This window comes from Acipenser ruthenus, chromosome 2 (genome assembly GCF_902713425.1).
Source record: "Acipenser ruthenus chromosome 2, fAciRut3.2 maternal haplotype, whole genome shotgun sequence".
In the NCBI taxonomy this organism is placed as follows: domain Eukaryota; kingdom Metazoa; phylum Chordata; class Actinopteri; order Acipenseriformes; family Acipenseridae; genus Acipenser; species Acipenser ruthenus.
Genome location: NC_081190.1, coordinates 111,172,385 through 111,184,729, shown reverse-complemented (window position 1 = coordinate 111,184,729; position 12,345 = coordinate 111,172,385). Strand labels below are relative to the sequence as shown.

The 12,345-nt window shown below is 43.8% G+C and overlaps 1 protein-coding gene across 8 annotated transcripts in view; it reads right to left on the bottom strand.

Moving 5' to 3' along the window:
* The window catches only part of LOC117409505 (amyloid beta precursor protein binding family B member 2-like), a 126,086-nt gene that overhangs the window by 49,407 nt on the left and 64,334 nt on the right, over positions 1–12,345 (bottom strand). For 7 of the 8 annotated variants that reach the window (XM_059006459.1, XM_034911058.2, XM_034015667.3 and 4 more), the window contains exons 4-8: positions 10,523–10,731; positions 4,648–4,776; positions 3,649–3,711; positions 3,194–3,279; positions 3,046–3,106 (exon numbers count right to left, since the gene is read on the bottom strand). In XM_059006459.1, the coding sequence (XP_058862442.1) occupies positions 3,046–3,106; positions 3,194–3,279; positions 3,649–3,711; positions 4,648–4,776; positions 10,523–10,731 (548 nt within the window). The remainder of the gene's footprint in view (positions 1–3,045; positions 3,107–3,193; positions 3,280–3,648; positions 3,712–4,647; positions 4,777–10,522; positions 10,732–12,345) is intronic. The other variant, XM_059006461.1, reaches the window with a different exon arrangement.

Below are 12,345 nucleotides of genomic sequence, written 5' to 3'. Positions count from 1 at the left end.
TTTCCTGGCGTGGCTCTCTCTCTTCTCCTCGCTCCCTCTCTACAGGTGTACCTCAAGGAGCTGTCCTGGCCCCCTCCTGCTCTCACTCTACACCAGCACACTAGGCACTCTCATCTCCTCTTTTGGCTTCTCCTACCACCTCTACGCTGATGATCCCCAGATCTTCCTCTCCTTTCCCTCCTTTGACTCCCACATCACCTTCCGCATCTCAGAATGCCTCTCGGCTATCTCAACTTGGACGCATTCTCACCACCTCAAACTCAACCTCTCTAAATCGGACCTCCTCTACTTTCCTTCTGCTTCCTCTCCCCTCCTCTGGCATCTATCTCAGTACCCCTTGATTATATCACTCTTTCTCCATCTTTTTCTGCTAAAAACCTAGGTGTTGTTATTATTTGTTTATTTAGCAGACGCCTTTATCCAAGGCGACTTACAGAGACTAGAGTGTGTGAACTATGCATCGGCTGCAGAGTCACTTACAATTACGTCTCACCCGAAAGACGGAGCACAAGGAGGTTAAGTGACTTGCTCAGGGTCACACAATGAGTCAGTGGCTGAGGTGGGATTTGAACCGGGGACCTCCTGGTTACAAGCCTGTTTCTTTAACCACTGGACCACACAGCCAGCCTCCTTGTTCTTGACCCCTCCCTCTCCTTCACTCAACACATCTCTTTCCTGACACGCACTTGCCGCTTCTTTCTTAGCAACATCTATCCGTCCTTTTCTCGCTACTTATTCCACTCAGCTCCTGGTCCAAGCTCTTGTACCCTCCAGACTGGACTCCTGTAACTCTCTCCTAGCTGGTCTCCCTGCTTCGGCTATCCGCCCCCTTCAGTTCATTCAGAATTCTGCTGCTGGAATTCCCTGATCTAGGCATCACGTTACTGGATCCTCAGCTAATGCACTATCCTTGCACTAACGTTATAACGGATGGACGGACAACACCATGGTGACTATAATATATGACCCCCCACCCCAAACACGCGGGGATAACAAATGTACTGCATTTCAAGGACTTTTTTCCATTCAGACAATATGCACAAACCACACACAGGCTGGAAAGGATAAGACTGATGCGGATACTGTAACTGGCTTTCAGACACGAGTGTTCTTGACATCCATGTTAAGTGGTGCTCCTGCTGTGGCCCAGTTACTAAGTGGGACTGACTCGCAATGAAACCACAGAGTGTTCACTGATCGAACCCGAGACAGCACAAGCTTTATGCAAATATTCATAGCCAGAAGCAGAATAATAAAGTGTGATATTCAATGAGACTTAGGTGCATAGCCTTTTAATACCACAAAACGTCTCTGTCAATGGACAGACAGAGAACAGAGATTACATACTGTATATACATCCACTACAGGGGAAATAAAGAGCAGCAATGTATTTACCTGCAGTGTTTGCTGTGGGAGCAACACCTACCCGACTGTAGTACGCCTGTTAAATAAAGTAGATTGGGTGCAGCAATAGCATGTGTATAGGCCCTTTTCTCTGAATAGTATTACAATTTTGAATACATCGTTAATGCAGTCTTATTGCGATTCATTTCATCTCCACCGACCCCATTTGCCTTCCATGTCATTCTATCACCCCCCTCTACTGCTGTATATTCTTAATGAATACAAGCTGAACTGCAAGTGCTAAAAAGGTCTAAAAACATGGCTGACCGTATAAAAAAATGTTTTAGTCAAGACACATTACAATTTGTTTTTACCTACTTAAAAAACAATGCTCTGCCATCTGTGTAGCTTCACTGTGAATGCACACAAAATAGTGATAAAGTCTGCACTTGCAGGTGTAGTGCATTGTCAGGAGGTGGCAGCATTGGAATTCAAGAACGCATTCTTATTGAAATCTGGAACAATGTCCGTTTCCACAAACAGAATGACAAGGAAGCATACAGTATATATAATACATGCAGAACATTTTAAAAGCCTGTGTGCAATTACCTCATACAGTTAGTGTGCATGGTACTGTTGGTGGCATTTTCTTCAAAAAAGAAGAGCAAGGGTTCTCATATTTGTGCCTGGTTTGAATTTCTCTCATGAACCCTCTCACAAAATACTACAATGTCTACTTGTACACTTTATCCCAGGACCATATTTATAGTACAAGATACGTTTTCTGGTATCCCGGCCAAATTTCAACACACTCTGGGCTTGCTAAATCACTCCTGCCTGTTAAATTAAATATCATTCAAGTCTTCCCTTAGTTTTTAAAAATAGACATTGTTCCCCAGAAAACAAAAAAGTTTTATATCTGATTGGATCATTTCTGTAAGATTACACTGTATTTCTAAAATATATTGCCCAGCAAGTGTAATGTGGAGTACTGAGTGTATTCAATTACACTTAGTATTTGTCTTCTATCTTTCATCACTCTGAATCTCAGCACTTTGATCCCTTCACAAATACCAGGTAGTGGGGAGACAGCACCCGCACTTTAAACAGCTGTGTAACGGGGTGAAGCTGTAATGATTTGTGTAATGAAGTTTACAGGGATATGTAATCTTGTTGAACATTCTGCAGCTTCTTTGGCTTGCATGGAACAGTGCTCTGCAGGATCGTTCAAATGTCTGGTTCACGGTACTCATGAAGTACTGCAACTGCAAAGTAGGTGGCAGTGCGGGTGAGCTTTTACAAGCTTCCAGAAAACAAGGTCAGCACCATGTTCGTTGCTAGTGGTGAAGTTAATACATGACAGTGAACAATATATGCAGCAAGGCCCGCAACTCACATTTACCCTTTTCTTTCCTCTTTCCAAACTATTTAACTATACCGGTAATAAACATTTCTATCTCACTAGATTTTAATAGAGATTCACCAGAAATATGGTTTGTTTTACTTCAAAACCTGCCTCAGTCAAGTAGTTTTATTTCAAATTTGAATGTCAGCATTTCAGCATGATTACGGATTTTAAGCCACAATGGCAGAACCCAAATCGGCTTGTTTTATAGCACTATGAACGGGAATGAGTTGGCGTCTCATCGATCCCGACAGGCCCAATCTCCATTACCGAGCCGCTAAATGTGTTGTACTGACCTTGGCTTCTGGGTCACTGTTAATGCTGCAGGAATCTTCCTCGTCTGACTGGGACACATTTCTAAGAGCAGAACACAACAGAATTAGACACAGCAGACTGCAAATACATCTCAAACAGTGATTCCAGCATCGAGAAGCACCAACATACCGGAGTTTCAAAGAGGCATAGCGCAAGGTGGCTCCTTCAAACTCTTTTAGACTGGGGTCAGGATTCACTGTAGCTGCTTGCAGATCCTACAATGACAAACATGGACAATGAGTCGCAGTACAACCTCTTCATAATCTATAGCATAGCCTTTGCACAAAAGAAATGTTGCAATCCTTTGGTGCACGGGCATGCCTAATATTTACCCTGAAAAGCTTTTTTTTCACTTGAGTAACACATGCCTTGCAGTTGTTCCTACATTTTTAATACCTGTTATTGACAGTCCAGAAGCAATATCGTTCTCTAGGGGGTGCCTTACTTCAGCCACTAATCACACATCAAGCTGCACAGGCAGCAGAGCAGAATGCTTGGTGGGGGCGGGGAGGGTAGAGAAGGTAGCTACTGCCATGCACAAGTCATTCAAAATACTCTGAAACTGACAGTTCATATATACTTGCCTTCCAGATTTCACTATCAATCTTTCCCCCATTCAGCACAGCAAAATCACTCCATGGCTGTTTCTAGACATACAGTTATTCACACAGGTGAAAGGGAAACACATTGATAAAAAGGGAAAAAAAGACACGACACTCCTGTTAACACGTTAGACAGACTAGGTTAGTAATACAACAGACTTCCACTCGGAGTGGGAATGCCCCCTGCTTACAACCTCAGGTTCATGTTTTGCTTTTTTGTCTAGGGAAATGTAAGACAATTACCATTGGCAATAAAAAGGGAATGTCAAATGCTTTGGTGCGAGGGCAAAATTCTTCTTCCAAAGGCTTTCTACCATGAAAATGTTACAAATGGTGTAATTTCTTACCAGGATACCCTTTTATTCAATATAACCAATGCTACAATCACTGCTCACTTACCCAAAATGGGAAGTTAGTATAAAAATGTTACCTGTTAAACAAGACTTGAAAGTGGCTAGGTGGATGGAACATGCTTTAGCTGTTCATCTTCGAGGTCCGGGGTCTGAATATGGCTTTCCAAAATTAATGAGTTGTGGTACCCCACAACACAAAACCACAACACAATTTGCAATGGAGTTCTATATAAGCAGTCATAAAAGACAGGGTTGAATGGACATGAAGAGTGAACTGCTCCCTCATGTCACTAAACAGGTGACCCTGTGGGGTACTTTTATATGGAGCACCTCATGCGACACAGCATCAATTTGAAATGAGCAAAAACTCAGCTTTCAAAAGAAGAAGTACTACTGCAGTCAGGTCACTAGACCCGTAATATGAATGCAAGAGAAAAGCAATAGAGAAAGACAGAATGCTAACCAGGTAATGCATTTTGGGGGAGGGGGGGGGGGGGGGGGGGGTTCACACGCTGCAAGTTTTAAAATGGATATATATATATCTATAGATATAGATATATATATAGATATATATATATATTAGGTGATTTATCTGTTTCCACTCAGCTGCAACAGAAAGAGAACTTACAAAGTAACAGCTGTTAACAAAGCCACAGGAGGGCACGGTGCTGTCTGAGGACAAGTTGGTGGGCTGCTCGGTGGAGTCTTCCAATATGCTGCTTGCAGGCCCAAGAAACACCTCGTCCTGAGTCTCTACCTGCCAGGGACACAAAAAACAAGGTCACGAGGAGGCTGAGAAGAAGATGAAGAGAGTCATCTTATTGTATTGTAAGAATCGACAGTGGAGACAATGTAGTCCTAGCATGAGAAAACCTGGTAAACAAGCTGAATAAAAAATCAATGAAATTCCAAGGATATAAATATAAGCAGCACCGCTGCTTATTCCCCCCAAGGCATCAGTTCAGAAGCAGCTATCAAGGGCTCCAACTGAACAGTGTTCTTCAGAAGCAGGTCAACAAACACACACACACACACACACAAAATAATGCAAATCAACATGAAAAGGAAAATGCTAGAAAACATATGTTACTACATTCAGTAAAAAAAACTGAAATTCTATTACACTAAAAATAACCTGGAGAAAAGTTGCTTATGACTGCTGTAAAACTGCGTGTTTGAGGTGTGTTAAACTAAACAATATGGGAAAGCTTGCAGTATTGCTTGAGTCCTCTTAATTATCCTTTAAAAATGCTGATGCTGTCAGCAGAAACTTAATTTCTGCAATGTACCCTTCCTACTGAATACCAAAGAAAATACACACAAATGGATACAAGCAAAGTCAATAATGTTGCTTAATAAAAGGCGGTAAACTAACACACAATGATTTTAAATGTGTGAAACCCAAAAAAGGGATGTCGTAAGCCACAGTGAATAACACAAACTTCCATTTCTTCACAGGCGTATACTGTAGATTTAAATTCATTAGGATACCCATACACAAGTCTGTCACACATAACCTGTATGGCCATGTAAGGAGTGGTTCAAGGGATAGACCACAGGGTTAGAAACACATTTAAACTCATTAACTCACCATTACCTGTGAGTGAATACACATCATTACTGTACTTGAGAGACATTTATGCCGGTGAGATATTAATCTCAACATTGGAAACCGGCTGAATTGAGCTTATGGTTTTTAGTAATTGAAAAATATTCCAATTACATAGATTTGTAAAGTCTGCATTCATTTATTTAATGATGTAAAACATCCTACAGAATAACACTGGTAAAGATATAGCTGTAATCCAAATAAACAACATCAAGTGCAGTAAAAAAATGTTTGTCAATTATGTTTTGGACAAGAACAACGGTGACTTAAATTTATATGCGAGTGCTTATTTCATTAGAGAAAACGTTATCATAACCCTGGTTCCCAGAAATAGAAATGTAACCATTACTGAATGGGTATTTACCTCCTAAAGACCTGAATCCTGAAAATTGTATACCAAAGCTGCTCTTTGAGCATGTGACGCAGTCATGGCCCGCCCCTGAGGGCACAAAAGGACAGTGCTCACAGATCTCAGCATCATTTTTCCTTCAAGCTTGCTGCAATCATGGGACTCAGCGACTTTGAAGGTTAATGGTTACATTTCTATTTCAGGGAACCAGGGTTATGATAATAACCTAACATTCCCTTTCAATGTACCGAATGGGTGAGTGCCCCAAAGCCGTCGCAAGGGCAAGATTGCATACGACTGGAATGCTACAAGGCTGTGCCTTCTCATTCATAACCCCACTAACAAGTAGCTAGGGTGAAAAGATTTGAGGGAGAGTTTCACCTCTATACCTGTGTTGTAAGGGTCGACTGAGAAGCCGCCCTTAACACTAGTTCCAAAACCAGCGTTTTGAGGATCCACGACATTAGTAAATGTATGGGGAGTAACCCACACCACTGCACTGCAAATGTCTCCGACAGATGCACCCTGGAATAAAGCCATGCCCCTGGTGGATGGGGCAGTGAGCTTTTCTGGAGGGGGCAAGTTGGCCAGCTCAAAGTCTTGACCGTGTCTGCTATCCACTTGGACAGCCGCTACTTAAACAGGACTTGACCATGGGACTTCGCCCCACAGCAGACAAAAAATTGTTCGAACTGCCTCCAACTTTTCGCCCTGTCAACATAGTATGCCAGGGCCCGAACTGGGCAGAGCATATGGAGCTGTCTGTCAGAAAGGAAAGGAGGTAGATGGAAAGCCTCCAATTCCACAAACTGGTTGACATGGAATGCCAAGATCGTCTTCAGCAAAAAGGCTGGATTGGTACGGAACCTAACCTTTGTCCTGGCCTCTGTAAAAATTAAGCAGGCTATAGATAATGCCTGCATCTCACTCACCTGCTTTGCGGAGGTGATAGCGAGCAAGAAAGCCGCATTAAAACAGTAACAATTTAAGCTCAGCTGAATGCAGGGGTTCAAATTGATGCTTCATGAGTGCATTAAGCAACACGTTTAGCCTCCAGCAAGGGATCTACCGCCAGCGGGTCCCCATCTCCTATTATGGAGAACCTGAGAGGACAAGGTTTGTTACCCTGGGCAGATGTGCTGCCTGCGGCCACACGATAGAGACTGGGCGACCTAAGACCACCCTGGTGGTTGATGTACGCCACCATTGCCAGCACATGCAAAAAATTCTGCAAGGCCAGGTAAACTGCCTGCAGCTCTAACACATTGATGTGGAGACCTTGCCATGGGGGTTCCACACACCTTGCACACCCTGGCCATTCCACCCAGCGCTCCAGCCCAGGCAGGACACGTCCGTGGTGACGACCTCCCTTCTGGTGACACTGCCGAGCACTACGTCTAGGCGTAGATGGTCCGGCTGTTTCCACCAAGAGAGTGGCTTTAGACAGTGGTGGGACACTGTCAATAGGCGGTCACAGTTCAACATGGTGAACCAGTCACCTGGCCTGATGGACTGCAACAGCTGTTGCATTGTCAACATTTTGAACCTCTTTCGACTCAGATACAGATCAGTCTGAGGCAACCTCCCACTTGGGCACTAGGAAGTACCTGGAGTAGAACCCTTCATCCAACTGGAGGGGATCTATCATGCGAATAGCCCGTTTGTGCAGCAGAGCTTCCACCTCCTGAGACACCAAAGCAGCGTCCTGTGGGTCCGAAAGGGAGTGGAACCGTGCTTGAACTACAGTGAATAGCCGGTCTGAACAGTAGTAAGCACCAGATGTCTGTGGTACAGACATCGGGCACTGCTTGTTAGGGCAGGCAGCATCCTTGGATAGGAGTGCTAAATTAGGTGAGTGGACCAAGGCAACAATAGAAGCCTCAACCAGCGGAAAATGGGCCAGGCCCAGCTTCTCCACATCACGCACACTATACAGGGTGTCCATCGACCGGGAAACAGCAGGAGCTGTTGCTGTATGGTCCCAGGAAGACTGGATCTCAAAATAGAAAATCTGGGTGAACTGGGGTAGATATGGGAGAGGCTGTCCTCCTGTCGCGAATCTGTGGTCGTGGCCCCATGGGGCCAGGTGGCACAGAACGTTCCCACAGTAATTCAGCGAGAATGATTCCTAGGTGGGAATCAGCTGCCCAAAGCTTTTCCATCCGGTCCGAGTCTGCCGATCGCCTGGAATGGAAACTATTCTTCCTCTTCCGCGGGGGAGGGGATAGGAGAGACCCGAATGGGACCGGTTTTGGTACAGGATCGGTGACCTGAGCACCGGTTGGTACCTGGAAGGTACCGGGTCGGTTCGGTATCAGTTTGGCGTAATGCCGGGTCGGTACTGGTTCAGGACTGGTGCAGTACTGATTCGGAACCCGGTTGGCACCAAGCTGGTTCGGTACCGGTACTGGCTTTTGCACTGTGTAGGACCGGGTCGGTACTGGTTCGGTGACTGTAGCACCGAGTCGGTTCTGTACCAGTTCGGTGACTTTAGCACCGGGTTGGTATGGGCATGGTACCAGGTCAGAACTGGGTTGGTACCAAGTGAGTTTGGTACCTGTTCGGTGACTTTAGCACCGGGTCAGTACAAGGACGGTGCCGGGCCAGTACCGGTACGATAACGTCATCTCAGGTCCGGTGCCGGTACGGTACCCGGTCAGGAACGGAGCGGGACGGTGACCTCGGTACCGGTTCGGTACCGGTTCAGTACCGGGTCAGTGACCTCGGTACCGTTCAGTACGGGTCTACCGACCAGTTCGCAGTAACTACGGATGGAAACGTACAGGGATGTCCACCTGTAAAAGTCACTGGCAAAACCACACGCAAGACTGAGGGAAGCCTGCTTGTTAGAATGGACAAACAGCCATAGCAATGGTGATGCTAAAAAGCTGACACCAAAACTACTGATACTGTGGTTGAATTGCAAGCAACAACAACAGCCGAAGCAAGTGTCTTGGTCCTGTGCAGTGCTGCTGAGTCCAGCAGCTGCTCTTGCAGCACGTGTGCTTAGCACCTCGTTGCAGACAGGCCTGCGCGTAGTATCTGTAAAAAACTGAAACACACAAGAGAAAATACTTTCTCAACAAAAAACAGTAATTAAACAATTGCATAAATAGTATAAAATGTTTCATATGGTGCTAAAAAGCAAAAACAAGAAATAAAATAAGCTCTAGCCGGAGCTATGCAGCTGGTGGGAGAGCACAAAGTCAGCCGACTTATGTTGCTGGATCCCTGGGAAGGAGTGACTCGAGCCGCTGGCTTCATGTGGGGCACAAGGCCGCAGCGTGGTGTAACAAGCAACAGGTTGTAGTGCACAGAATATACCTAATTAGTAAAATCTATTACAGCAATTAGTTTAAATATTACATATAAATGTGAAATGTGAATATAATATTCAGGATTCGGGTCTTTAGGAGGTAAATACCCATTCAGTAATGGTTACATGTTGTACTTGAAAGGAACTACAGTGCTCCCTTGCTATAAGGCTCTCGGTTATAACGCTCCTATAGCATGTCCCCCAATTCCCTATACTAGTGATTCATGCAATATTTCTACAGTAAATACAGTACCAGTGTTGTTCAAACTATTAACAGCTTATCAGTATAACTTCCGTTTCTGTCTCTCCCTTTTGCTAAAGTATCTGATGAAGAAAAGCTGCGCTGGCACTTTATAACACAGACATCTTATTCAGCATTCGTTTTATAACTAAATAAATATCAGGCCTATTACGTGGTTATCTTTCTTAATGTTTTTACTTTTTTTCTATGAGAGAAGCTGCGGCTTTCTTTGGGAGACGAGACGCTTCAGTCCCACTCCGGCAGCCGAACCTGGGGCGAGCCCATTCCCTCTCCCCCTCTCCAAACCCGCTTTCCTTCTTGCACTTGGTTTGCTTGTCTGTTGCTTCGAACTGAACTCCCGACCGCCGTTTAGCCAGGCTATTTATAGTTTAAAAACTGCTAATTAAAATGATCCACGAGTGGGAATGTTTCCTTTTTTTTGCTTTTGTAAAAAATATTGCGTTGATTACATGATGCTTTATGAATGGTTAATTCACAGAAAGTTAAATTTTTGCTTCACTATATGTGCATTATAGAGAGGGAGTTATTTTATTTTGTATTTTAGTTAGGTGTGTGTTGTGTCCCACGGCGCCTCCCACCCCCTCCCCTGTTTATAATGCTCTTCAGTTACAACGCTCATATTGTGTGTGCCCTGAGACCCGCGTTATAGCGAGGGAGCACTGTATAGCTTTTTAAAAGGACATAAAATATAGTTACACTGCATTTAATGAGAATCTTTCCAAATTCCTACAAGGCAGCTTTGGAGTAACAACAAATTCAAAACAGCAATTCCAATCTTGTAAATACTGTTTGCAAGAACATTAACTGCAGTCTCATTAAAATCAATATCGCAGCGGTCATTACCTGCTAGAAAACTGGAAGTGGTTTAGTGTCCCGAGCCACAGTCTAAACAAAAAGTGTTTGTGTATTTAGACATTTGTAAAAAGTAACTTTGCCATTTAAAACGAGTCCTAAATTAGGAGCTTACCTCATTTTCTGGAGTGGGAGACGGGGTGACTGAACTCAGTGACCCCTTTTGCGACCCCTGGATGTCAGCCGATAAGGAGACAGGGCGTTCCCATTGGGTGGTTCCTGTTGGTATGTGCCAGTAATAGATACCACCCATGTCACTGATCTTCTTCCAGCCTGGGGGCAGGTCTGGATCGGTCTGAAATGACTGGTCACTCCATATGTCAGCTAAAACAAAAAACAAATACAAAAGGTTAAAACTTAGAACCTGAACACTGAAGCAGGAAGATGTGCCATTGTAACTATGAAGTGAAGGACAAAGTTGAACAAGACACAAGAACTGTTCATGCTCACGAGCACAATTAAATCACACCAATGGAAAAGCAGCTATATGAAAAGTCTAGAAACACCCACCACCTCAATGTAACTGGTTAAAAATGATGACTAAATGTCAGGTGCTCTGGGGGTCTTACAGTAGCCCCAGTTTCTACAAAAAAATAGACACAAGAAGGTGTCAAATGTGCAGTTTCTAAATAATACGTTATAGCAAGCATGGATTTCCACTTAAAAACATGAATCTTGTAGTTTAAAGCAGGTTCTTCATTCCCATGCCTTACCTCACAGGAAATCTGTCACACCTGCACTTCCTGGTCACCTCTGCAGTGTCTACTGGGTCAATGCATGCTACCGGTTGGTTAATGGTAACGATAAAGAGGCTCTTAAAGGGGTGAGGGCTAATGACCAAGGACATATAACACTATTTTAATACATGTTTCAAAACTGCACAACAAAGACCATTATAATGAATGGAAGTGCAGAGTGTGAGCTTTATAGAATTGTTCGTGTTACCTTTCTCAGGCAATATATTAAATCTACATTCTTCACATTTCTAGTCTCCTGAAGCCACTTCTACCTGCAGCTTCAACACCAGGATTTATAGTGTTCCAAACAGTGCCATCATTACCATCATTTTGTGTGCCGGTGGTGCTGGTGCTACAAATTCCTCATTGTCAATCTCTGCTACATCAGAATTGTTGTTTGGTAAACGTTGCAGTAATTCCAAACACAGCTTTGATGTCCTGCATCTTCCGCAATGTGTATTGGGGTAACAATGAAGGACAAACAAGTGACTTATTGTGGCAGAATGAGGGTACTGCCCTATGTTTATAGTGTGTGTGTGTATGTGTGTTTGGCGGTGTGTAATTAAAGGGTTAATTCACTGGCACTTTAAAAACATGTGAGAATGTGGTGGAGGGTTTAATTGATTAAGTGGGTGTAAATTGCTGCACTGGTGTGTATATAAGGGAGCACTGAGAGCACAGGTTTAGTTGGTGTTAGGATTCTGGAGAGTGTAGAGGTTTTCTTTGTTAGAGTGTGTGCGAGATCTGTTTTTGTTTAAACTGTTTATTTTGTTGTGTTTTGTTTAATAAATACGCGCCGTAGCGTTTTCACCTGTCGTCTGTCTCCGAGTCTCCCTACCTTGCAGCCTGACAGCCCTTCCACTCGTGTCATCCTGTGACACTTATATAGTAACTAGAATGCAGACAGCCGGGCGCCGTGAGCTGTCAAGGCTGATTGATGGGCTATCAGGAGGCTCACTGAAACAATAGAAATGTCAGAAGACCGCTCACTTCAGGAATGCAGACCGATATAATAAAACTTCAATAAATGGCGGCAAGTCCCGACTGATAAATACAAATAATAACGCAACATTTAATTGTTATGATAAGTTTTATATGTTAATCTGTCAATTTGACCTCTGACCTGAATAGGTATGACAGTATTTTACCTCCCTAATTTTTGCAGCTACGCGATTCTTCCCTTGTCAAGGTAATTAGTACA